Below are 27,947 nucleotides of genomic sequence, written 5' to 3'. Positions count from 1 at the left end.
CTCATATAACAAAGAATGCTTCCTGAATAATTATTCTTGCTAGTTTATATTATTAAAAATACTTGTTGCTAGAATTATAGGCTAATAAATTATTTTTATGCTCTTTATCAGTAGCATGTTCATCCCTGAAAAGTTTGCTTTGCTAGCAGAATCTCTATGGTTGCTTTGCTAGCAAATATGTATGGTTGCTTGTATATGTCATTTAGCTAGCCTCTAGTATGCTATTACTATAGTTTCACTCATAATCATGTTTTACCTAGGTCTTGCTGCCATCATGACATGCTAATGACTTGTTTAGGACCTAGTATTCAAGCCATGCTGTAATAAAAATACTGAAAATGTTATTGGCTTAATTTGATAATTGTATGTCTCACATGAAAACTCTAGTCCAACCATGTTTCTTTGTGTAGATAAGGTTATAACTTTAATGCTCTTCTTTTGATATTTAAATGTTGTATGATTGAGTTGCTGCAAAGTTAACTTGTACGATTGAGTTGTTGCATAAAACTTGAAGTTGCATTGTCATGTTTACAATGAATTCACTCTTGCAGTGCATCATGGCATGCATGTAGATTCCGTAGCTAAGGACGGGGTGTATTGGATCGTAGCTGAGCAAGGACAAAAGAACCAACAACAACAACCTGAAGACCCAGCCCAAGATCGGAAGGGCCCAAGGCCTAGTTGACACTAACTCTACCGCTTGGGAGACAAGCCTTGGAGCATAACCCTTACTTTTAAAACTATACAATGTCCTTATTTATTTATGTATCTATGCATTTATGTTTATAGGAGTTGAATGAAACCTTAGATGCATGATCCATACACTACTAGAAATATGACCTCTCGTCCCTAGAATTTGTACCAGTCACATTTGGACCCGGTACTAATATTAGCTTTAGTACCGGATCCAAGTTTGGAACCCTCGGAGGCCCTCTAGTACCGAGTGGTGGCTCCAACCGGTACCTAGAGGGTGACCTCTAGTACTCGATGGAACCCCCATCGATACTATAGCTCTCATCCCCCCGCGCCCCCTGCCTCCACCACACACTTAGATTTTTTCGCCCCCCCCCCCCCCCGTGCTGCTCCACCCGTCCTTATCCGCCCGTCGCCCCTTTCGTGACACTCCCTTCCTCTCTCCCTCACTCTCTCCCCTTCCTCTCTCCCTCTCCCTCAGCTCTCTCACTCGATCTTCCCACCCTCTCTGCCTCCCATCCCCTCCCCTTCCCCTTCCGCTCGCCCCTCACCGGCGGTGAGGAGCAGTGGTGGGGCGAGGTGAGGCGACAGCACGAATAGGAGGCAGCGGTGCCAGATCTGCGGGAGGAGCAGCGAAGGAGGTGGAGGAGGAGCGAGAGGAGTGGCGGCGCCGGATCTGTGGGACAAGGCGGAGGAGGAGCGGTGGGGGTGGAGGGGGCGAAGAAGGAGGGGTGGCGGGGGTGAAGGGGGCGGAGGAGGAGGAGGAGACAGGGGTGGAGGGGACCGGCGGGGAGGGGCAGAGGAGGAGGGGCGGCGGGAGCCACCAGCGGGGAGGAGCGGCAGGGGCCACCAGCGAGGGAAGGAGGCGGGGCTGGCAGGGATTTTGTTTTTTTTCTTTTTTAATACCACCCCCCCTCTAGTACCGGATGGCCAGTACCAGTTGCACAATCGGTACTAGAGGAGGGTTAGGAACCGGTACTAGAGCCACTTTTTCTAGTAGTGATAGGATCCTAGGGTTATACCAGTATGTGTCTCTACATATGCCTACATTATTAGTTTGACATCTCCATGTCCATAACTTGTGAAACATAGTCATCAACTAATACATGTACTAGTCTAATATTCATGTGTGTCCACACATCAACTCCGACTAGGGACAACTTCTCCCTTTTCAACGCTTCTACTTCTTATCATTCCCTGCATCGAATTGCAAATATGAGCAACCGATCTGGTATCAAATACCCAAGAATTAACAATTGTATCAATGAGAAATATGTTGTCTATAACATTAACAACAAGCGTACCTGAGGTGGAAGTACTCTTACTTCCGCCATTCTTCAACGAAGCTAGGTACTGCTTGCAATTTCTCTTCCAGTGACCAAGTTCATGACAATAAAAGCATTGTTTGTCTGGAGCAGGTCTAGTCCAGCTTTAACCTTGGGCGCTGGGTTTGGCTTGGCAGCCTTGACCTTCTTCTTCCAAGAATTACCCTTCTTCTTAAAGCTAGGCTTGTTCTGTATAGCCATCACATGGCTGCTACTAGCGCTTTTCTTAATGTCAGCCTCTGTTGTTTTAAGCATGCCACACAGTTCATTCAGACCCTTCTCTGTCTCACGCATATGGTAGTTCGAGATGAAGTTCTCATAGCTAGTCGGAAGAGACGAAAGAATGAAATCAGTGGCCAACTCTTGTCCAGTGGGAAGCATAACTTCTCCAACCGTTGAGTGTAACCAACCATCTTAATTATGTGTGGTCCTACTGCTGCGCCTTCTGCTAGCTTGCTCTCCACAAAGGCCTTAGACACATTGAACCTTTCCGTCCTGGCCTATGTTTAGAACATGTCTCTAAGCGCCACGATCATATCGTGCGCCTCATGGTTTGTTTCGAACTGCATCTGCAGCTCGGGTTCCATGCAAGCAAACATAAGGTAGCTTACTTCAAGGTTAGCATCACATGCTTTCTTGTAAGCATTCTTAACACCAGCAGGTGTATCATAAGCAGGTTCTTCTGGTAATGGGGTGTCTAGAACATCTTCGTTTTTCTCAGCCCTGAGAACAATTCTCAGGTTACGGATCCAATCTGAGTAGTTTGTTCCATTCAATTTGTCCTTCTCAAGGATCGAACGCAAAGCAAATGATGTGGTTTTGCTAGGTGCCATTTAATCTACAACAAAAGTAATGCAAAATACATTAAGACAAACGTATCCATGATAGAGCAAATCACATTAAATTATTTAACAAAATCTACTCCCACTAAAATCAATACCCCTCTATTGATACTTAGTGATTCAGGATCCACAACTAACAAGTCTACTAGTGAGATTTAGCATCACCTCTAGAAAACAAGGTAGATCGGTAAGCAACTTCTTGCTAATCATATCACATATGACTCCTGTTGTTGGGTGACATCTCCATGTCTTGGCGCCCAACCTTTATGCCCCAAGGTCCTTAACCATTAAGATAACCTTGTTAAGAAAACCAACCCTTATGCATGTAAGTATTCGACACGAACCCGTCTAGTCAAGGAAAACTAGTGGCACCCTAATTTCATAGACCCACCACCAGTTGTACAAGACATGGGACGGTGCAAGTTTTAGTTTGGAGGACATACAAACTTAAACTTTGCGAGGGATCGTTCTACTTCTAACATCACATCATGCAGGAAGTAAAACATAAAGAATAGCATGCACACAGTTGTGACACAGTATGGCCCATTTTCTTATGGTGATCTCCATCTCCATAGAACCTGTTCACCATGGTGATCTCCATCTCCATGCTCCATGTGCACCATCCTCCTGGTGATGAGTCCTCCAAGAACTAGAACATGCTATTGCATCTAATAGCTATTAATTAAGATTACATAGTTGCTTGGGTCATCACAGATTGGTACGCGGACCATTAAATACATTAAAGTGACAACACATATGGCTCCAGCCGTGTTGCCGTACACACGACACGCAGGTCAGGAATGAGTTACATACATGCATCACATACACAAAGGGGCCATACAATCACAAGATCCATCCAACCTGCAAAACCGAGTTAGGTGTTCTAACATTCCAAACTTCAGAGGCCCGTAACTCCATCTTCCAAGCCGAATTTGGGAAATTAAATTTCACCGAAAATGACGAAGCGGTTGAATTTTATGTGTAACTTTTTCTGTAGATTAATTTTCATATAAAATTCGCCTCGATCCAAGATCGTACCGAAAAGTTACGGTTGTTTTACCAAAGCACACGCATACGGCAAAATTCCGACCCAGTAGTAGATCCAATCTACTATTGCACATTCATGCGCCTAGCATATGAACCTTGATTTTGATTCGACCAATCACATTGATCTTCGCTTGCTGCAACTGGCATTGCGTGTATCACTTAACTCCGATGGCAAAAATCTGACTGGTAGGAGTATGTCGTTACACGACCATTGCAGCAAGAACACAAAAATAGACCATATATCAATCTAAAAACTCGCATATCTCCATATTCACACATCCCGAATCCATAACAAAACAGCTACGACTCTGATACCACTGTTGGTATACGAGGTAGGCTACGCTAGCGCAAAATAAAATTTTCTACCACGTAAACCAGAAAAACTACCGTATATGGATCACGGGATTACCACTCGACGCACTGGTACGGAAGATGTAGAATCGCGTCAAGGCAGCGAAGTCGATCAGCGTAGTCGAACACATAGTCGATCACGTCGATATCGAGCAACTCCTCAGCAGCTCGTCCACGTACAGCGAGGTCCTCCTCGTGCCGCGGTGTCGGTGTTTTAGACCGGCAATCCTCCTAGGGGGTACCCTAGGTGGTCTTTTATGCGGTAAGGATCGTCGAGAATCAAGGAATCAATGGTGACGCAAGGAACACAATTTAGACAGGTTCGGGCCGCTAGATCGCGCAATACCCTACGTCCTGTGTGTTGGTTTGTATTTGATGAACTGGAGTTGTCCTCGTGTGTCCTGGGCTTGGGTGTTAAGGTATGACCTGCCGAGCTAGGTACCCCTGCCCTCCTTTATATACTCTAGGGGGCAGAGTACTAGTCAGATTACAAGGAGGAGTCCTAGTAGGAGTACACGGGACTAGTCCTAGTCGGATTACAGGAGAATCCTAGTAGGAGTCTGACTTTTTTCTTCCTTGCGGGTACTGGGGATGTATCCCCGACACGCGGCTGGTGGTCGGTTCATCGTGGCTCGTCGGCGGCTCGTCGTGGCTCGTTGGCAGCTCGTCCAAGTTCTGCAGGTGCAACACCTCCAAGGTATCCACACGTGTAGGGAGGAAGCGTCACAAGCCGGACTGCTAGGTCCGCGAGTTGCAACAGGGCGAGGGCGTGGGAGGCGCGGCGGCTATGCTTCGGCCAAAACGTGTAAAACCCTATGGCATCCCACCCCTCTATTTATAGAGGTTCCTGATGGGCCTCTGGGTCCGAGGCCCATTAGTACTTTTAAACCTGATCCAACTCAGATCATATCCGAATTGGGCTTCCAGCCCCTTAAGTGTGTGATCCTATGGGTTCGGATACGTATAGACATGGCCCGAGTACTCCTACTTGGTCCAATAGTCGGTAGCGGCCTCTAGCAAGACGTGCCAACTCCTATACACACGAAGACATATCAGACGAATCGTCACAACATCACGTACATGCTATTCCCTTTGCCTCACGATATTTGGTCTAGCTTCAAGCCGACCGCTCTTTCTTGAACCTGTGATTCGGAATCCCTTTGTAGGTTAACTCTTAACCGTACGTAGCATGGGCATGCATTTCCAGATCCGATCACTCAAGGGGGCTAGAGATATCACTCTCAATCAGAGAGAGGCAAATCCCATCTTGATCGACCATGCCTCACAGCATGCTTCCTGACAAACCCGAAAGCTACCTTTTTAACTACCCTGTTACGGTGTAGCGTTTGATAGCCCCTAAGTAAGTCGATCCACATCTTGAGTACATGCGACAATCTCAGGTCTAATGACAAAGCGTACATGTTGTGAAAAGAGAGAATTATTTCTCGTGTTGGGTTAGTCCTAGCACATGTCTCTACATATGCCTACATTATTAGTTTGATATCTCCATATCCATGACTTGTAAAACATAGTCATCAACTAATACACTCAGCAAAGTGCTAACGGCCGGCACACCCCCCCTAACGGATGTCGACGTGACGGTCGTTTGCTGAGTGCCTATTCTTTGCCGAGTGTTTTGTTCTGGTATGCTGAGTGTTTTTTTTCTACACTCAGCAAAGAGTTTTTTTGTCGAGTGCAATTATTTTGCCGAGTGTTTCTCTTGCAACACTTGGCAAAGAGATTGTTTGTCGAGTGCTCGAAGGATTGCACTCGGCAAACCCCTTATCACTCGGCAAATCTACTGTTTCCGGTAGTGTTATGAACACTATGAACACTAGTATTACTAGTAGTAATTTCTTCATCGGTACTACCTGTACACTCTAGGGAAAACATAAACAGCTCTTATCTTTGTGATACCATGAAGGCAGCTAGCATCTAATAAGAAATGAGCATAGCTAACAGCCTAACATCATCATGCATCCGGAGTAAATCTAAAAAAAATAATCCTGTGTCATCAGTGGTTCAGGCCATCGATGAGGCCTTGATGGCTAGCGCCACCGTCACGATACAGGCCACGCCTCCTCATCGCCGTGTAGACGCGGCAGGCGCTGTAGCTCTACCGGCCAGCAAGGCACGCTGGCGGCTCCAGGAAATTCCTCCGCGCGCTGAGGCTGTCGGCCACGCGCCTCAGACCGCCGCCGCCGCACAGGTCCGCCCGCTCGCAGTGCTCCGCCATGTACTTGGCATCGAAAAGTCGGCCGCCGAGGAGGTCCCTCGCCTGCGCCACGAACTCGTGCCAGGTGCCACTAGTAGAGAATTGGCTTTCGATCCGACCCCTTTTGTCCCGGTTTAAAGTTGGCCCGGGACAAAAGGGGGTGCGCCGGGGTGGGGAAAATTGGAGGGGAGCATTACTCCCGGTTGGTAATTGCAACCGGGACTAAAGGCCCCCCTTTAGTCCCGGTAGCAACGGCTAGCTGGGCGGTGTCGGTGGCGGGACCCTTTTTGTTGGAGGTATGCCCTAGAGGCAATCATAGAGATGATGATATTCCATTTGTATCCATGATTTGTATATTGTGTTCATTGAATATCCATTAAAGGCTACTTGAATTGATTTGCAATTATGTGAATTGTATGTGAAACTCTTTACTTGTATGGTTATTCTAAAGTTGTACCTAGTCGGAGTTCATGTGAGGACACACATGAATATTAGACTAGCACATGTATTAGTTGATGACTATGTTTCACAAGTCATGGACATGGAGATGTTGAACTAATAATGTGGACACATGTGGAGACATGTGTTAGGACTGACCCAACACGAGAAGTAGTTCTCTCTTTAAACAACATATACGCTTTGTCCTTAGACCTGAGATTGTCGCATGTATTCTAGATGTGGATTGACCTACTTAGGGGCTATCAAACGCTACGCCGTAACAGGGTAGTTATAAAGGTAGCTTTCGGGTTTGTCAAGAAGCATGCTATGAGACATGGTCAATCAAGATGGGATTTGCCCCTCTCTGATTGAGAGTGATATCTCTGGGCCCCTCGAGTGATCGGATCCGAAAATGCATGGCCATGCTACGTACGGTTAAGAGTTAACCTACAAAGGGATTCCGGATCACAGGATCGAGAAAGAGCGGTCGGCTTGAAGCTAGACCAAATATCGTGAGGCAAAGGGAATAACATGTATATCATGTTGTGATGGTTCGTCTGATATGATCTTCGTATGCGTATAGGAGTTGGCACGTCTTGCTAGAGGCCGCTACCGACTATTGGGCCGAGTAGGAGTACTCGGGCCATGTCTATACGTATCCGAACCCATAGGGTCACACACTTAAGGGGCTGGAAGCCCAATTCGGATCTGATCCGAGTTGGATTAGGTTTAGGAGTACTAATGGGCCTCGGATCCAGAGGCCCATCAGGAACCTCTATAAATAGAGGGGTGGGGGCGCCCTAGGGTTTACACCTTTTGGCTGAACACACTTGCCGCGCCTCCCACGCCCTCGCCTGTTGCAACTCGCGGATCTAGCAATCCGGCTTGCGACGCTTCCTCCCTGCACGTGTGGATACCTTGGAGGTGTTGCGCCTGCAGCACTTGGACGAGCCATCGACGAGCCGCCGACGAGCCACGACGAGCCGACGACGAGCCGCGGTACCGGAGGCGATCTTGCTGTGCACGTGGACGAGTTGCTGAGGAGCTGCTGGACGTGATCGACTACGTACGACTACGTTGATCGACTACGTACGACTACGTGATCGTCTTCACTGCACCGACGCATATCTACATCTTCCGCACCAGTAGTGCGTCGAGTGGTAATCCCGTGATCCTTATACGGCAGTTGTTCCTGGTTATACGCGGTAGAAATTTTGATTTGCGCTAGCGTAGCCTACCTCGTATCCCAACAGTGGTATCAAGAGCCTTAGCTGCTTAGTTTTGGATTCGGGATGTGTGCATATGGAGATATGCGAGTTCTCTGTTTGATCTATGTCCTGATTTCGTGCCCTTGCTGCAATGGTAGTGTAACGACATACTCCTACCGGTCGGTTTCCGCCATCGGAGTTAAGTGATACACGTAAATCCAGTTGCAGTGAGGGAAGATCAATATGATTGGTCAAATCGAGATCCAGGGTCATACGCCAGGTGCATTAGATGTGCAATAGTAGATGTGATCTACTGCCGGGGTCGGGATTTTGCCGTATGCACATGCTTCGGTAAATCAGCCGTAACTTTTCGGTACGATCTCGGATCGGGGCGATTTCTATACGAAAATTGATCTACAGAAAAAGTTACACATGAATTTCAACCGCTTCACCGTTTTCTGCGAAATTAGATTTGCCAAATTCGGCTTGGAAGATGGAGTTTCGGGCCTCCCAAGTTTGGAACGTTAGGACGCCTAACTCTATTTTGCAGGATGTATGCATGTAACTTGTGATCAGTATGGCCCCCTTGTGTATGCGATGCATGTGTGCAACTAATTCGTGACCTGCGTGTCGCGCGTACGGCAACACGGCAGGAGCCATATGTGTTGTCACTTTATTGTAATTAATGGTCTGCGTACCAATCTGTGATGATCCAAGCAACTATGTAATCTTCATTACTAGATTCTTTACTAGCTATTGGGCGTAATAGCATGCTCTAGTTCTTGGAGGACTCATCACCAGGAGGATGGCGCACATGGAACATGGAGATGGAGATCACCATGGTGAACAGGTTCTATGGAGATGGAGATCACCATAAGAAAAACGGGCCATACTGTGTCACAACTGTGTGAATGCTATTCTGTTTATGTTTTACTTTCTGCATGCTGTGATGTTAGAAGTAGAACGATCCCTCACAAAGTTTAAGTTAGTATGCCCTCCCAACTAAAACTTGCACCGTCCCATGTCTTGTACAATTAGTGGTGGGTCTATGAAATTAGGGTGCCACTAGTTTTACTTGACTAGACGCGTTTGTGTCGGACACTCACACGCATAAGGGTTGGTTTGCTTAACGAGGTCATCTTAACGGTTAAGGACCTTGGGGCATAAAGGTTGGGCGCCGAGACATAGAGATGTCACCCAACAACAGGAGTCATATGTGATATGATTAGCAAAAGTTGCTTACCGATCTACCTCGTTTGCTAGCGGTGATGCTAAAGCTCACTAGTGGACTTGTTAGTTGTGGATCCTGAATCACTAAGTTTCAATAGAGGGATATTGATTTTAGTGGGAGTAGATTCTGTTAAAATAGTTTAATGTAATTTGCTCTATCATGGATACGTTTGTCTTAGTGTATTTTGCATTACTTTTGTTGTAGATTAAATGGCACCTAGCAACACCACCACATCGTTTGCTTTGCGTTCGGTCCTTGAGAAGGACAAGTTGAATGGAACAAACTACTCGGATTGGATCCGCAACCTGAGAATTGTTCTCAGGGCTGAGAAAAAGGAAGATGTTCTAGACAACCCACTACCAGAAGAACCTGCTGAGGATGCACCCGCTGCTGCTAAGAATGCTTACAAGAAAGCATGTGATGCTAACCTTGAAGTAAGCTGCCTTATGCTTGCTTGCATGGAACCCGAGCTGCAGATGCAGTTCGAAACAAACCATGAGGCGCACGATATGATCGTGGCGCTTAGAGACATGTTCCAAACACAGGCCAGGACTGAAAGGTTCAATGTGTCTAAGGCCTTTGTTGAGAGCAAGCTAGCAGAAGGCGCAGCAGTAGGACCACACGTAATCAAGATGGTTGGTTACACTCAACGGTTGGAGAAGCTAGGCTTCCCACTGGGCCAAGAGTTGGCCACTGATTTCATTCTTTCGTCTCTTCCTCCTAGCTATGGGAACTTCATCTCGAACTACCATATGCATGGGACGGAGAAGGGTCTGAATGAGCTGTGTGGTATGCTCAAGACAGCAGAGGCTGACATTAAGAAAAGCGCTAGTACCAGCCATGTGATGGCGATACAGAACAAGCCCAGCTTTAAGAAGAAGGGCAATTCTTGGAAGAAGAAGGGCAAGGCTGGAACGTCCAAGCCAAACCCACCGCCCAAGGTTAAAGCTGGACCTGGACCTGCTCCAGATAAAGAGTGCTTTTACTGTCATGAACTTGGTCACTGGAAGAGAAACTGCAAGCAGTACCTAGCTTCCTTGAAGAACGGCGGAAGTAAGAGTACTTCTACCTCAGGTACGCTTGTTGTTAATGTTATAGACAACATATTTCTCGCTGATACAGTTATTAATTCTTGGGTATTTGATACCGGATCGGTTGCTCATATTTGCAATTCGATGCAGGGAATGATAAGAAGTAGAAGCGTGGAAAGAGGAGAAGTTGATTTCCGCGTGGGCAATAATGCAAGAGTTGCTGCTTTGACCGTCGGGACGATGCAACTCCACCTCTCGTCAGGATTTATTATGGAGTTGAATAATTGTTATTTTGTTCCTAGTTTAAGTCGAAACATTTTATCTCCTTCATGTTTGATGAAGGATGGTTATTCATTTGCGAGTGAAAACAATGGTTGTGTGATCTCTAAGAATAATATGTTTATGGCTTTTGCACCCATTGTGAATGGATTATTTGTTTTAAATCTTGATGGTTCACCTGTCTGTAATGTAAGTGCTAAAATGCCTCGGCCTAATGATTTGAGTCCTACCTACTTGTGGCATTGTCGTTTGGGTCATATAAGTGAAAAGCGCATGAAGAAGCTCCATTCTGATGGATTTCTAACTTCGTTTGATTTTGAATCATACGAGACATGTGAGGCTTGCTTGCTAGGCAAGATGACCAAGACGCCTTTCACAAGATTTCCTGAGAGAGCAGTAGACTTGTTGGAACTCGTACATAGTGATGTATGCGGACCAATGAGCACGACGGCTAGAGGAGGATTCCAATACTTCATAACTTTCACTGATGATTTTAGTAGATATGGCTATGTCTACTTAATGAGGCACAAGTCTGAAACCTTTGAAAAGTTCAAGGAATTTCAGAATGAAGTTGAAAATCAGCGTGGCAAGAAAATTAAGGCCTTGCGATCTGATCGTGGAGGCGAGTATTTGAGCCACGAGTTTAGCAATCATCTAAAGAGTTGCGGAATTGTTCCACAACTTACGCCGCCTGGAACACCTCAGAGAAACGGTGTGTCCGAGCGACGTAATCGAACTTTGTTAGACATGGTTCGATCAATGATGAGCCAGTCGGACCTACCGTTGTCATTTTGGGGATACGCTCTAGAAACAGCAGCTTTCACACTAAATAGGGTACCATCTAAATCCGTAGTTAAGACACCATATGAGATATGGACTGGAAAGGTTCCTAGTCTGTCTTTTCTAAAGATTTGGGGATGTGAAGTGTTTGTCAAGCGACTTCAGTCGGACAAGATCACACCCAAGTCGGATAAGTGCATTTTCGTGGGATATCCAAAGGAAACTTTGGGATATTATTTCTACAACCGATCAGAAGGCAAAGTGTTTGTCGCTCGGAACGGGGTTTTCCTAGAGAAAGAGTTTCTCAAAGGAGAAAAGAGTGGAAAGACAGTGCATCTTGAAGAAGTTCAAGATGAGCCAATCGGGCAAGAATCAATGAGTGATGCTAACGTAGCAGAACAAGTTGAGATACCAATGGCAAGAGAAGCACCGCCACAACCACGAAGGTCGGCAAGGCTCCGCGAAATGCGGGAAATATTATTGTTGGACAATGATGAGCCTGCGACATATGCAGAAGCAATGATGGACCCAGACTCCGAAAAATGGCAGAGTGCCATGCAATCCGAAATAGAGTCCATGGGAGACAATCAAGTTTGGAACTTGGTTGACCCGCCTGATGGTGTTAAAGCCATAGAGTGCAAGTGGATCTATAAGAAGAAAAAGGACATGGATGGAAATGTTCACATCTATAAAGCACGACTTGTCGCAAAAGGTTTTCGACAAGTTCAAGGAGTTGACTACGACGAGACCTTCTCGCCCGTAGTGATGCTTAAGTCCATTCGGATTATTCTAGCTATAGCTGCATATTTCGATTATGAGATATGGCAGATGGATGTCAAGACAGCTTTCCTGAATGGAAACCTAGCTGAGGACGTGTATATGATACAGCCCGAGGGTTTTGTCGATCCGAAAAATGCTGGAAAGGTATGCAAGCTTCAGAGATCCATTTATGGATTGAAGCAAGCATCTAGGAGTTGGAACATTCGTTTTGATGAAGTGGTCAAAGGGTTTGACTTCACCAAGAACGAAGAAGAGTCTTGTGTTTACAAGAAGGTTAGTGGGAGCTCTGTAGTATTTCTGATCTTATATGTGGATGACATATTACTGATTGGAAATAACATTCCTATGCTTGAGTCCGTAAAGACTTCACTGAAAAATAGTTTTTCGATGAAGGACTTAGGGGAAGCGGCATATATTCTGGGCATTAAGATCTATAGAGATAGATCGAGAAGGCTTATAGGTTTGAGCCAAGATACTTATATTGACAAAGTGTTGAAGAGGTTCAACATGGAAGAGGCAAAGAAAGGGTTCTTGCCTATGTCACATGGCATACATCTCAGCAAAGAAAGGACCCTTTTTGTTGGAGGTATGCCCTAGAGGCAATCATAGAGATGATGATATTCCATTTGTATCCATGATTTGTATATTGTGTTCATTGAATATCCATTAAAGGCTACTTGAATTGATTTGCAATTATGTGAATTGTATGTGAAACTCTTTACTTGTATGGTTATTCTAAAGTTGTACCTAGTCGGAGTTCATGTGAGGACACACATGAATATTAGACTAGCACATGTATTAGTTGATGACTATGTTTCACAAGTCATGAACATGGAGATGTTGAACTAATAATGTGGACACATGTGGAGACATGTGTTAGGACTGACCCAACACGAGAAGTAGTTCTCTCTTTAAACAACATATACGCTTTGTCCTTAGACCTGAGATTGTCGCATGTATTCTAGATGTGGATTGACCTACTTAGGGGCTATCAAACGCTACGCCGTAACAGGGTAGTTATAAAGGTAGCTTTCGGGTTTGTCAAGAAGCATGCTATGAGACATGGTCAATCAAGATGGGATTTGCCCCTCTCTGATTGAGAGTGATATCTCTGGGCCCCTCGAGTGATCGGATCCGAAAATGCATGGCCATGCTACGTACGGTTAAGAGTTAACCTACAAAGGGATTCCGGATCACAGGATCGAGAAAGAGCGGTCGGCTTGAAGCTAGACCAAATATCGTGAGGCAAAGGGAATAGCATGTATATCATGTTGTGATGGTTCGTCTGATATGATCTTCGTATGCGTATAGGAGTTGGCACGTCTTGCTAGAGGCCGCTACCGACTATTGGGCCGAGTAGGAGTACTCGGGCCATGTCTATACGTATCCGAACCCATAGGGTCACACACTTAAGGGGCTGGAAGCCCAATTCGGATCTGATCCGAGTTGGATTAGGTTTAGGAGTACTAATGGGCCTCGGATCCAGAGGCCCATCAGGAACCTCTATAAATAGAGGGGTGGGGGCGCCCTAGGGTTTACACCTTTTGGCTGAACACACTTGCCGCGCCTCCCACGCCCTCGCCTGTTGCAACTCGCGGATCTAGCAATCCGGCTTGCGACGCTTCCTCCCTGCACGTGTGGATACCTTGGAGGTGTTGCGCCTGCAGCACTTGGACGAGCCATCGACGAGCCGCCGACGAGCCACGACGAGCCGACGACGAGCCGCGGTACCGGAGGCGATCTTGCTGTGCACGTGGACGAGTTGCTGAGGAGCTGCTGGACGTGATCGACTACGTACGACTACGTTGATCGACTACGTACGACTACGTGATCGTCTTCACTGCACCGACGCATATCTACATCTTCCGCACCAGTAGTGCGTCGAGTGGTAATCCCGTGATCCTTATACGGCAGTTGTTCCTGGTTATACGCGGTAGAAATTTTGATTTGCGCTAGCGTAGCCTACCTCGTATCCCAACACTTTTATCCCGGTTGGAGGCACCAACCGGGATAAAAAGGTTAGTCCCGGTTGGTGCCTCCAACCGGGATAAAAGGGTTCACCTTTTATCCCGGTTGGAGGATCCAACCGGGACTAAACTTCCAACCGGGACAAAAGGTGTTTCCTTTTGTCTCGGTTGGAGTTTTTAACCGGGATAAAAACTCATCCCCCACTATATCCCGAGACAGAGACTTTCTTCTTCCTCCAGCCCGAGCCAGTCCAGCACATTGATAGAGAGCTGAGCTTCACCTACTCTCCGGTGGTGCCAAAGCAAGGGAGGTGCTGCCCGAAGTTTTTTCCCTCATTTTCGTGGGAATTTGACTCAGCCAACACAAGTGTTGCGAAGGTTTGCTACTTCATCCTCGTGTTATGCTTTGATTTATGCTTTAGAGATGGAAAGATTATTTGCTACAATGTGATGATGAAGTAGAAAAATGGAGAGGTATTTTGAGCTAGAATGTGAGGGAGATTGATGTGTCATATATAGTATGCATTATTTCAGTGGTTTAAAAGTGATGCTACCTTGTCTAGACGGTTTATCTTATCAAATTCAATATGGTTTTTTAAATCCATATACTTGTTGAACTTGCATACCATGTTCATTTCGGCGAGAATGTTCTCCGCCAAGCAGCAACGTATGTCAAGAAGGAGGTTTGATTCTACGAGAAAGAGTGGATACGGACATCGTGACCGTGTCCCCTTTTCCGTAGCATCTAACCTCTTTCATGACGAAGTGCGGTGCCGCCCAGCTGAGGACATCCTCGTGAAATGAACACGGTCTTCAAGTTCAATAACTTCTGTAGTGGTAATGAAAGAATTTTTGTACATAGATGACTTCTGCTACTTGTTGAACTTGCATACCGTGTTCATTTCTGCTAAGATGTTCTCCGCCGAGTAGCAACGTATGTCAAGAAGGAGGTTCGATTCTACGAGAAAGAGTGGATACGGACATCGTGACCGTGTCCCCTTTTCCGTAGCATCTAACCTCTTTCGTGACGAATACCGGTGCCGCCCAGTTGAGGACATCCTCGCGAGATGATCACGGTCTTGAAGTTGAACAACTTATGCAGTGTTAAGATAATAATTTTTGTACATAGATGGCTTCTGCTACTGGAGGAAGTGGCGATGGTGGGGGCGATCGTGGTTCCTATTATGGCAAGGTTCCAATCATAGTTGGCCCTCAGCATAAGCCAAAGAAAAAGAGCGCGCTGGAAAAACCAATGCTTCGTTATTTGCAGCAACGTCATGAAGAAGCTGTTGCCGCGGGTCAGGAACCTCCTTTTGGTGGTCGTTATGCTCCACCCTCAGTCCCGGGTGTTTCACGTCCACTTAGTACTACCGTTTCAGGCGGCACAAATAAACCTAAGGATGAGGTTGGGTCAGCGGAACCTTCGTCTTCACCGTCCAAGGATGCTTAAAGTCCTCCTTGATAATAACCAGTGGATGGCTTGTTGTATTGTATCATGTTGTTTGGGACTTTAATTTAAATATGTGTATTTGGATCTTCATGTTGTTGTATTGTACCATGTTGTTTGGATCTTTAATCGATTTTCACGCGTAATCCATTGTCAAGTGTAATCCATTTTCATGCGTAATACGATGCAGATGGACCGGCAATGGATGTATGATGCAGACAGGCGGAGCAAGGCGTTTATTGATGGCTTGCATTATTTTCTCGAAGTGGCAAAAGCGAACAAGCCAGAGAATGGGTTCGTATGTTGTCCATGCTTCCAATGCAATAACAGGAAGGAATATTCAAAGGATTCCTGGGGGACTATTCACAGCCACTTGTTTAAATACGGTTTCATGCCTAACTATTTGGTTTGGACCAAGCACGGTGAACTAGGGGTTGTAATGGAAGATGGAGAGGAGGAGGAGGAAGATGACACCATTCCGGACTGGGTTGCAGGCCAAGCTTTTGCAGGTACTACAATGGGCGAGGCTGATGAAGATGAGTTTGCAGAAAATGACCCTACTGATGACCTTGGTCAGGTGATACGAGATGCATACAGAGATTGTGAAACTGAGAAGGAAGCAGCAAAGTTGCAGCGCATGATAGATGATCACCAAAAATTGTTGTACCCAGGTTGCCAGCAGGGCCATAAAAAACTAGGTACGACACTAGAATTTGTGCAATGGAAGGCAAAAAATGGTGTGTCCGATAAGGCATTTCAGGGGATGTTGAACATTGTCAAGAAGATTCTCCCCGAGAATAATGAATTACCGTCCACAACATATGAAGCTAAACAGATTATTTGCCCTCTCGGATTGGATGTTCAGAAGATACACGCATGCCCTAATGACTGTATCCTCTATCGTGGTGATGAATACGAGAAATTGGATGCTTGTCCCGTCTGCGAAGCCCTGCGGTATAAGATCAGACGAGATGATCTTGGTGATGTCGAGGGGCAGTCTCCCAAGAAGAGAGTTCCCGCGAAGGTGATGTGGTATTTCCCTATAATACCACGCTTGAAGCGCTTGTTCAGGAACAAGGCGAATGCTAAGTTGATGCGATGGCACAAAGAAGACCGTAAGGAAGATGAGATGCTGAGACACCCCGCAGATGGGGCACAGTGGAGATCAATTGATAGAACATTCCCAGACTTTGAAAGTGAAGCAAGGAACATAAGGTTTGGTTTAAGCACTAATGGATTCAATCCATTCGGTGAGTTGAGTAGTGGTCATAGTACTTAGCCTGTGACCCTTTGTATGTTCAACCTTCCTCCTTGGCTGTGCATGAAGCGGAAGTTCATTATGATGCCGGCGCTTATCCAAGGCCCAAAACAACCCGGCAACGACATTGACGTGTACCTAAGGCCGTTGGTTGATGACCTTTTACAGCTCTGGAAGGAAGAAGGTGTACGTGTGTGGGATGAGGATAGACAACAGATCTTTAATCTACGAGCACTGTTGTTCGTAACCATCAACGATTGGCCTCCATTGAGTAACCTTTCAGGACAGACAAATAAGGGATATCGGGCATGCACCCACTGTTTAGACGACACAGACGGCATGTACTTGAAGCACTGTAAGAAGGTCGTCTATATGGGTCATCGTCGATTTCTCCCTGCTCACCACCAGCTGAGAAAGAGCGGGATGCATTTCAAAGGGGTGCCAGACCATCGTAAAAAACCTACACACCGTAATGGAAAGCGTGTGTTCGAGATGATGAAGGATGTATATGTAGTCTTCGGAAAGGGACTTGGTAGCCAACCTGTTCCGAACGACGATAACGGACATGCACCCATGTGGAAGAAAAAGTCAATATTTTGGGAGCTACCTTATTCGGAAATCCTAGAGGTTCGCAACGCAATAGACGTGATGCACCTGACGAAGAATCTTTGCGTGAACGTGCTAGGCTTCATGGGTGTTTATGGAACCTCAAAAGATACATTGGAAGCACGACAGGACTTGAAAGCCATGGGGCAACGAGATGACCTACATCCGAAAAAGAGAGATAATGGACAGCACTACTTACGTCCTGCCAGTTACACTCTCAGCAAGGAAGAGAAGGATAGCATGTTTGAATGCTTGAATAGTATGAAGGTCCCGTCTGGGTACTCCTCGAATATAAAGGGAATAATAAATATGAAACAAAAGAAGTTTACAAATCTCAAGGCTCATGACTGCCACATGTTGATGACCCAGTTGCTTCCGGTTGCACTGAGGGGGGTTCTACCAGAAAATGTCCGGTTGCCGCTCGTAAAGCTATGCGCGTTTCTCAATGCGATTTCGCAGAAGGCAATCGATCCATCCAAGCTATCAAAGCTACAGAACGATGTGGTGCAATGTCTTGTCAGTTTTGAGTTGTTATTTCCACCATCCTTCTTCAATATTATGATGCACTTACTGGTTCACCTAGTAAAAGAGATTGGTATTCTCGGATCTGTATACCTGCACAATATGTGGCCTTTCGAGAGGTTCATGGCAGTCCTAAAAAACTATGTTCTTAATCGTGCCCGTCCAGAAGGAAGCATCGCCAAGGGATATGGAATAGAGGAGGTGATCGAGTTTTGTGTTGATTTTATTGATTCAATTGACTCGATTGGGGTTCCAACTTCACGCCACGAGGGGAGGCTTCGAGGAATGGGCACCCTTGGAAGGAAATCAAGTTTGAGCAATGATACTGATTTGTTCGACAAGGCACACTACACTGTTCTACAACAGTCATCCTTTGTGTCTCCGTATATCGAGCAGCACAGGCAGATGGTAGCTTCCAAAAACCCAACCAAATCCGATGCTTGGCTTACCCGTCATCACATGAAAACTTTTCCCTCCTGGGTGCGCCAACAACTTATGGGTAACTCTGAGATTCACCCACAGCTTGCCTAGTTAGCCAGGGGACCTGCTACCACAATCGTCAAATTCCAAGGCTATGAGATAAATGGTTACACATTTTACACGAGAGCCCAGGACCAGAAAAGCACGAACCAGAATAGTGGTGTCCGCATAGATGCCATGGACAGAAATAATAGCAAGGAGTCGTATTATGGTTTCATACAGGAGATATGGGAACTCGAATACGGACCGCTGTACATCCCTCTATTTCTTTGCAATTGGGTGAAGCTAACTGCCGTCACCAAAGATCAGTACGGAATGACAATAGTAGATCTGAGCAAGACTGGATACAGTGATGACCCATTCGTACTTGCCAATGATGTGCATCAGGTGTTCTATGTGAAGGACAAGTGCAGCAAACCCAAGAGGAATCCAGAAGAGACATGGGAGCCAAAGTGCCACATAGTTCTTCCAGGTAAAAGAAAAATCGTGGGAGTCGAGGATAAAACAGACCAATCAGATGATTATGATCAGTTTGATGGCATGCCTCCATTCGCCGTTGAAGTTGATCCAAGCATCCTGCTATCCAAAGAAGAGGCTCCGTACTTACGCCGCGATCATGATCAAGGAACTTTCGTGAAGAAGAAATTTTACAACGTTGTATTGTAATGCATTAAATGTACATGACCTTTGTGTATTAATTGATACAATTTGTAATTTACCCTATGTATGATTTCATGTGTTATTAAATTTGTTAGGTGAAGATTTTTTAGATATACATGAACATTGTTAACCACATACTAACATGGATTTTTCTGCGCATTGAAATAATTTAATTGAATAATTTCTTGATCACAGCAATGCAGTAAAATAAATATTTTACAGGCTAAATGAGTTGGTATAGAATTAATGATTAATTCATACTTATTGTCAATTTACTCGTTAATTAAATATATTTTTGCATGTACAAAATCTGTGAAGGTTTTGTTTTTCATCCTGAAATGCAGTGAAAAGGTAAAATAAAATCCATTTCCAAAAAACAGGCGGGAGAAGAAAAATAGGAAAAAAAGACCTTTTGTCTCGGGTGCTAACAGCAACCGGGACAAAAGGCCCCCCTTTTATCCCGGTTGCAAACGGCAACCGGGATAAAAGGGTACGTTTCGTCTCCCGCCCGAACGTACCCTGACGGGACCCGGGATAAAAGGGTACGCTCCCAGCCCCACCTGGCGGGGCACCCTTTTATCCCGGGTCCCGTCCCCAACCGGGATAAAAGGCCCCCCCTTTTATCCCGGTTGGTGACGGGACCCGGGATAAAAGGCTCTTTTGTCCCGGGTCCCATTACGAACCGGGATAAAAGGGGGGGTTAAAAGGCACTGTACTCCCTTCTACCCCCCGCCAGTTACACACTTAGCCAAAATTTCGCCAAGTCCCGCGCGTTCTCCGCCGTCGCCGCCCGTCCGCCTCCCTCGCCGGCCGCCGCCGTCGTCGTCCCCCATTGCGCCGTCGACATCCCCCATTGCGCCGTCTTCGTCCCCCGGCCGGCCCGCCTCGATCCCCTCCTCGTCCGTCGACGCGCCCGGCCCCCGGCCACCTCGTCGCCTCCGGCCACCGGCTCCACATCCTCGTCGCCGGCTCCATCCTCGTCGCCCCTCATCGCCCCTCGTCGCCGTCTCGTCACCGTCCCGCCTACGCCGCCGTCATCGTCGTCGCCTCGGCCGCCGTCGTCCTCGTCGCCTCGGCAGCTGCCGTCCTCGCCGCCCCGACCGCCGCCGTCCCGCGCGCCGCCCGGCCGCCGCCGTCCCGCCGTCCCGCTGCCCCGGCCGCCGCCGTCCCGCCGACCCGACCGCTGCCCCGCGCGCGAGAGGTCCGCTGCCGCGCCGGCCGGCAGCGCCGGAAGGGTTTTCTTTTTAAGTTAGAAAATTAAGTTTTATTTTTAGATAGATTTCTAATTTTGTTAAGTTAGATTTTTAGATTTCTAATTTTGTTAAGTTAGATTTTTAGATTTCTAGTTAGTTTGTTAAGTTAGATTTCTAGTTAGTTTGTTAAGTTAGAGTTGATACAGAGAAAATGAAGTTAGAAATTCGTAGGATGCACCGCCGTCCCCTCCGCCGAGTCGCCGCCGTGATCGCCGCCGTCCCGCCGCCCATCACAACCTAGTAGGCACCGCCCGTGGTTCCGGTGAACCGTCCCCACCTCCGCCGTACCGCCGCCCTGACCGCCGCCGTCCCGCCTCCGCCGCCCTGATCGCCACCGTCACAACCTAGGCACCGCACGTGGATATTGTTACAAATTCGTAGAAATTCGTAGAAATTTGTAGAAATTCGTCAAAATTCGTAGAAATTCGTCAAAATTCGTAGAAATTCGTAGAAATTCGTCAAAATTCGTCGAAATTCGTAGAAATTTGTAGAATTTCGTAGAAATTCGTAGAAATTCGTAGAAATTCATAGAAATTTGTAGAAATTCGTCAAAATTCATAGAAATTTGTATAAATATTCCGGACTTTGTACGATTCATGTTATTTTATGATTTCATTATATACATGTATGATTCCGGACTTTGTAGGACTTTGTACAAATTTGTAGTAAGACGATTTCTATGACTGTCATGTATGATTCCATGTATGTTTCCATCAATAGTTGAAATGGCAGACAATGAGACCGCAAGGTATATCATGGAGCAGATAATCGCTGGTGATGGTAGTGGCGACAACGTTCGACTATCATACACGGATGAAGAGGGCACCCAGGCGGACATGTTCCTCAACATGTTCGCCGATGGGAATGAAGAGCAACAGCCGCAGCAACAACTTGCCGTGGCGGAAGGTTCCGGCGAGGTATATACAACCATTCTTGTATTGTTTCACGCCACCGCTACTACTACGTACTAATTAACAAATCTTGAACTGTTAGCCCTCCGGATCGACACAAGGGCAGAAGACCCGAGGTCGTACAAAGGTGATGGAAGGGAGGCTTGTCATCACCGAAGTTACAGAAGAGGGCAGGCCGGTTGCTCCCGAGAAAGTAGCAAAGAAGTACGTGAGTCAAATCGGGGCAATCGTCCGGGACAACGTGCCTATCAGCATCAGAGAATGGAAGGGCAGAAGCGATAATCCGTACGCCCTTCCAGAGACAGAAAAGAATATGCTGTGGGAAGACGTGAAGAGACATTTCACATTCCCCGAAGGATATAGTGAGAAGGATGTCAAAGCGTGGACGCTTAAGAAGATGGCTACTCAATTCCAGACATTCAAGAAGATGCTGGATACCCACTACATCAAGAAGGGCAAAACTCCAGACTTCAACGCGTGGCCAAAGTTGAGGGACCACTGGGATGCATTTGTTGAATACAAGAGGAGTGAAGAAGGTGTGAAAAAGATCACGACCAACACAGCAAATGCTAGTCAGAAGGGCTACCACCATCATTTGGGGCGAGGTGGGTATGGCTCAGCAATTCCCAAGTGGAGGAAGATGGAACAAGATCTGATCGAACGGGGAATCGTACCTGCAACTATTGAATGGCCCGAACGATCAAAGAACTGGTACTACGCTCATGGAGGCTCCCTAAGCCAAGAGGATGGGACGTTGATTTTCAATGACACAATACGTGAGAAGGCCGAACATCTCATGAAGAACATTGAAGATTCCAAGGCTGGGAGGTTGAGGGTGGACCGAGAAAATGATGAGCTCACATTGGCCCTCGGTAATCCAGAGCACCCAGGACGTTGCCGGGGGTTCGGGGTGGTTCCGTGGAAGTTCGCTTTCCGAGGCGACAGCGCCTCTTACAGAAGCCGGAAGCGAAGAAAGGAACAGATCGAGGAGAGCTGGCGGTAGATGCTAGAACAAAGAATGATTGATGAAATCAATTGGCGGGTGGCCGACGCAGTTGCGGAGTTGGCCCAATCTGGAGCAATGCCGAATCCTAACACCGCCAGCCCTTCTCAACGCCTCGGGAGCAGTTGTGCTTCTACAGGGGTTCCCGATGCGCAGACGCCCAGGTTACCCGTGGAGGAGCAATGGTTCCCCGTGGATGCCATCACGCAACGGACCTCATGTGAGCTGCATGCACCGGTCGGCAACCTCACTATTAAGGTATACTTATACATAATATTTATGCAATCTTGTCAATTGATCCAGGCCTCGAGATCGGAGTTCAACTTGTTTACTTCTGCTATATGTACCGGTAGCGTACGGGAGTGCATTAGCAACCCTGGCAGGGCAGAGCAGTCATGGCATGGACATTCCAACAGGCTACGCCAGCGTCTGCGTCGAGCAAATAGTTGATCCCCAGTATGAAGGTCTAGAGCTCGACTTCCCGGGAGGCGACGGGGAAAAGACATTGGCAGATGCGCTTCATGGGATCATTCTATGGAAGAAACGCTACATCATTATTCCCGGCACGGAGCCATCTCCTCAGACCTCAAGACCGCTCCCCGTAGATCCCCAGCAGCGACCTTCTCCTCATACCTCGAGACCGGCATCTCCTGCTCCAGGACCGTTCCTTCCATCTATATCAAGGTCTCCATCTCCACCACATCCTGGTGCTGGGAGCGACGACGACAATAACAACACCCCTCCCCGATCACCGTCGCCGGCACCAAGAGCGGCCCCCTTGAAGGAACCTGCAGCACCACTAAAGAAGTCACGAGCACCGCCTCCCAAGCAAAGACAGAGAAAGAAGAAAACAAAGGAGCCTGAAGTGGCTCGTAAGGAACGCTGGGAGGCAATGTCTCATGAAGAACAGTGGGCAGAAATCCAATGAGAGGCCAGTGAGTGGTTCAAGAAACAAGCCGAATTAAAAAAGGCAAGGGAGATGGAGCCACCGCCAGTAAGTCGGCGAGATTTAAACTTTTTTATCAGGATGGAAGAAGGAGCCAAGAAAAGGATACCACTCTTGTCAAACTATGAACGGGCTCTAGTAAAGGCTGATGAAAAGGATAAAAGGAAAGGAAAATCATCCTCCAGCGGTCCAGTCCCCGACCTCAGCCATTTATCAAAAAAAGATGCTCAACGGGTAAAAGCAATGCCCTTGGATCAACAAGCAAATGTATTGAAGTTCATGGAAGAAACAGGTCTGTGACTTGATGAATGCATAGGGCAAGTTGAGACGCCAACTGCACCGCCCCCTGACCTGAAGTGGCCTTATGAGCTAGGCAAACCTCTAGTAAAGCCTTCATTGGTACGGAAGCTATCAACAAAGATGTACGAATTCCATCAATGGTACATGATGGCATCCGCCGACTCGAGGGAGATGATCGGCATGAAGGTAAAACCGATAGATTTTCACGGTGAAGGGGAGAAAGTGCTGTGGCTAGACTTCAAGGATATATACGAAGTGTACCATCATGATGCCCTGGACGTCTCTCTGATCAGCGCTTGGATTCTGTAAGTGTCCGTTTATTATCTCTACATGTAAATTTTGGCGTGCGTCACCGTACTAACTTCATCTTCCATTTCATGTAGGATGCTAATTCAGACATGCCGCCGAGAGGCGTACCTACATGTAGGCTTCATGGATCCATCTGTAGTTAACCAACAACAGATACAATTAGCGCCGGAAAAAACCTTTGCGGAAATATACAATTTCCTACACAAACAAACATTCAAGGGTTTCATACTACTTCCATACAACTTCAAGTAAGTGTGTGTATACCGTCTACTTTCGATGTCTTTTTCCTTATCTCTACATGTTAGTTAGCTCTAATATGCATGAACATTTTACGCACGCAGCTTCCACTGGATCCTTATTATAATTGAGCCTGAAAGAAGCCACGTCACTGTCTTTGATTCGTTAAGGAAAGATCCGGTGGACTACCAAGAATTGCAAGACATGCTAGGCTTGTAATAATTCTGGACCTTTATCTCTATGCAAAAATTTATTTCCTAAATTTTATCCCTGTTACACTATGTCATTCATTATTCTAATCCGCAGCGCATGGAAACAATTCATAAGGACACACAAAGGTCCATTCAAAGAAAATCTTACATGGAACACAGACTTCCCGGTACGTATGCAGTCTGCACATTTATTACATTGTATAACACGAATATTTCATAACTTATTTTTTTCCGCACTGAAGTGCTTAAGACAGGAACCCGGGAATAATCTATGTGGCTACTACATCTGTGAGCACATGCACAGTTTTTTGGGACCCAAGGGACCGAAGATGACGCCGCACAACTTTAAAGTACGTAAAATAAATATATTACTAGTTAATTATTTTCTAGTTCCTTATATGTATTTGTTCATGTAACATTCACAAATTTCCAAATTATAGATGTTAAATATTCAACAAGGACTCTTGAAGGAAGAAAGAGTAGCGGCAATATGTGAAGGTCTCATTGGATTCATAATGGACGAGGTGGTAAATCCAAGAGGAGAATTTTATTACGATGGACGACAATTAGACACTCCGATCAGCAACACCACGACGGGAAGATTGTAGGAAGATACTTTGATTTATTTGTATATATAATACGCGCTAATTATGATCGATTTGTAATAAGCTAGTTGAATTGTGTATATGAATTGTGTATAAGGATTGTGTATATATATAGTAATTGTATAATTACAAATCCCATTCGTTTAAATACTAGTTGATTTCGTTCTAAAAAAATCTCAACTACAAGGTTAACAAATTAAAAGGGCCGCGGTACTACGTATACGTGATGCATGCATGAAAAATTCAGGCGTCACGGCAGTGCCATGCAAGCGCCATTTAGTTCCGGTTGGAATCGAGCCGGGACTAAAGGGGACCCCTTTAGTCCCGGTTGGGAAATCCAACCGGGACTAAAGGGACCCCCTTTAGTCCCGGTTGGTGACACCAACCGGGACTAAAGGGGATCCTTTACTCCCGGTTAAAAGAACCGGGACTAAAGACCCCCCTTTTGTCCCGGTTGGTTTATCCCGGATGGATATCCGAGAGATATGCACCCTACCAACCGGGACTAAAGGCCAATTCTCTACCAGTGTGCCCGGAAGCGGCCGTCCGCCGGCGAGCATCTTTACCATGTACGCGAAGTCGTGCGCGCCGCCGAACGCCGCCCACGTCAGCTCGCCGTCCCGCTGCCGCTGCTGCTGTGCTGACAGGACGGCGGCGAGCTTGGCCGCGAACGCCGCGGAGCTCACGCCGCGCTTGCGCGCCTGGTCGAAGTCGACGCCCTGTGACGGCAGGAACGCGACGGACTCAGGGGCGTGGCGGTCGCGGCGTGCGTCGAAGTCCGAGAAGGTCACCTCCCTCGCGAGCTCGAGCGGACGGCCGTCGCTGCCGGCGACGAGAGGGAGATTGCCGTACTCATCACAGAGCGTGATCCCGAGCTGCACGATGGGCAGCTCGTCCACGTTGGCCTTGACGAGCGCGTAGCGCTCGTACGGGGCGAGCTGGTTCTCGCTTCTCCCTGGCGGCGGGCGGTGGACGGTGCCCGGGTACTCCGTGTCGATGGAGACGAAAGGGTACCTGGTGAGCAAGGAGCCGATGGCGTCCAGCTGCGCCTCGTAGTTCGCCGCCGTGACAGGTCTGATCTGGAGGCCGGGCACGGGTGGCGCCATGGGGTGGCCGACGACTCGGGAGCTGTACGGCGGCGGCGACAGAAGTCGTGCAGCAGGCGCAGTAAATGGGACGCCAGGGTGCGGTATGGCGGAGGAAGCGACGGCTGAAATACGCGCGGCGGCGGCGGAGGCGCGAGCTGGAACATGCCTGGCGCGACGCCGGCGTTCATGGTCACCATGGATCGGATCGATCAAGCGCGATATCTAGTTTGTGGATCGAGATCGGCGAGGGAGTTGTGCGACGCCGCGAAGGATGCCTGGATGAATCGATGGAGGAGCCATCTGCTCGTCGTTACTGCCTTTATAGATCGGAGAGGCAGGTAGATCGGAGAGGCAGAGAGCACTTGTTCCGAGTTCGAGTTGGTGGTGCTTCACCAAGTCCGACTCGGTGGAAAAAGTCGACGTCTGTTCGAAGTCTGACGCCCTGTGACCGCAGGAATGCGACAGACTCCTGGGCGTGGCGGTCGCGGCGGACATCGAAGTCCGAGAAGGTCACCTACCACGCGAGCTCGGATGGGCGGCCGCGGTCGTCGCAGAGGGTGATCCGAGTTCCCGACCTGCACGACGATGGGCAGCTCGTCGACGTTGGGACCGTGCTCCGTGCCATACTTGGCCCATGATGGCGACCCGTAGTGCTAGCACGGCCCAGAACAATTAAAGGCCGTGCCGTCTAGGCCCGTCAGCCCCGGAATTTAATTTTTCCATGTTAGGGGGCGGTAGTGCTAGGTTTTATTAAAAAATATTAAAATTTTAATTTTCCAGTGGACATTAAAGTGTGTAAGAGTGTAAGGACGTCTCGAATAATATGAAGCTCCAAGTCGGCAAGTATGAATGAAAGAGAGCATGTGGCAGACAGGCTTGAATGTCTCTTTCTTTTTACATTGTGCAACAAATAAAAAAAAGAGTTTAGATTGTTTGAGACGCTCTAAGGGAAGCTTGGGTCCTGCCTCTCTGCCTCCGCACTGCCCGGGTGGCCTATGTATAATTTTCAGCTTCAAGTCATCTAGTCCCACCAGCGTGTATAACCCACACCCACTCAGCATCCCTTGACTAGTTGGCTGCACGGATGGGGGGTTGTGTCACCAAGGGTTCATCGGTAAGGATGCCAGCGGCGCGGCCACGCCGCGAACCCCCTGGATTGGTTCAAGCCACTAACCCGCGAAACTCCACATCTCAACCCACTTCGCTGGAGCGGGTTTTGTGGGCAACCTGCATCGACCCAACAGCGCCGCGCCGCCGCCTAATCCCGCATCACGCTCCCTGGAGAGGCCGACGTTCATGTTGTGCCAGAAGCCCGGAACGCCTTGGTCCACGTCTCGATCTCCGCCTCCAGCGCCTCCCACATCATCTTCACCACTGTCATCGATGTTGGACATCTCGTACCCGAGCCCCTGCCACACCGCGCCGCGTCGAACGTCAGCCACCCCACTTGCCACCCTATTCATCAGGCTCCTAGGCCGGCATAGCATGCCTAGAGCACCGTCGTGGCGTGTTTCAGCCGTAGGGGGAGCCCATGAGCTGGCACTGGCACGGCTTAGGGCCTATTTGGATGGCACGTAAAAATAGTTCCGTTTTGTTTGAAGCCAAGCTAATTTTAGCCCATTTATCGATAAAAATCCATTCTATCCTTAGGGTGGAGGAGGGTGGAGGAGAAAACATAGTAAGATTTTAAAGGAGAGTATTTTTAATCTTTTATCATTCGTATCTAAAATTAACCCATTAGCTAAGTTTGGAGAGCTAATGAACTAAAGTTTAGTTGGAAGGTTGGCTAATTTTAGCTACTGTTTGGATCGTCAGAGACTAGCCGACTAAAATTTAACCTCCGAATCCAAACAAGACCTTAGTAACCGTGCCTCAACTATTCATTCCTGCTAAGTACATGCCGTGCCACCCCTCACCCCTCTG

At 47.4% G+C, this 27,947-nt stretch overlaps 1 protein-coding gene across 1 annotated transcript; it reads right to left on the bottom strand.

The window, feature by feature from the left end:
* Positions 1 to 6,374: 6,374 nt before the first annotated feature.
* Positions 6,375 to 26,042, bottom strand: LOC117856333 (probable CCR4-associated factor 1 homolog 11). Its single transcript, XM_034738720.1, has 2 exons — positions 25,503 to 26,042; positions 6,375 to 6,536 (listed from the first exon to the last, which is right to left on the bottom strand). Exons 1-2 carry the CDS (start codon positions 26,040 to 26,042, stop codon positions 6,375 to 6,377), a joined length of 702 nt encoding a protein of 233 aa, XP_034594611.1.
* Positions 26,043 to 27,947: the final 1,905 nt, after the last annotated feature.

This window comes from Setaria viridis, chromosome 5 (assembly GCF_005286985.2).
Source record: "Setaria viridis chromosome 5, Setaria_viridis_v4.0, whole genome shotgun sequence".
Taxonomy (NCBI): domain Eukaryota; kingdom Viridiplantae; phylum Streptophyta; class Magnoliopsida; order Poales; family Poaceae; genus Setaria; species Setaria viridis.
The sequence above is the reverse complement of the archived record's forward strand: the minus strand, read 5'-3'. Positions and strand labels throughout refer to the sequence as shown.

What these genes read in the sequence shown, in the direction of transcription:
- LOC117856333 (XM_034738720.1), bottom strand. Translation starts at nt 26,042, where the DNA reads ATGGCGCCACCCGTGCCCGGCCTCCAGATCAGACCTGTCACGGCGGCG. An exon ending in CGCACGACTTCGCGTACATG is followed by an intron (nt 6,537 to 25,502) that starts GTAAAGATGCTC and finishes TTCGTGGCGCAG; the next exon opens with GCGAGGGACCTCCTCGGCGG.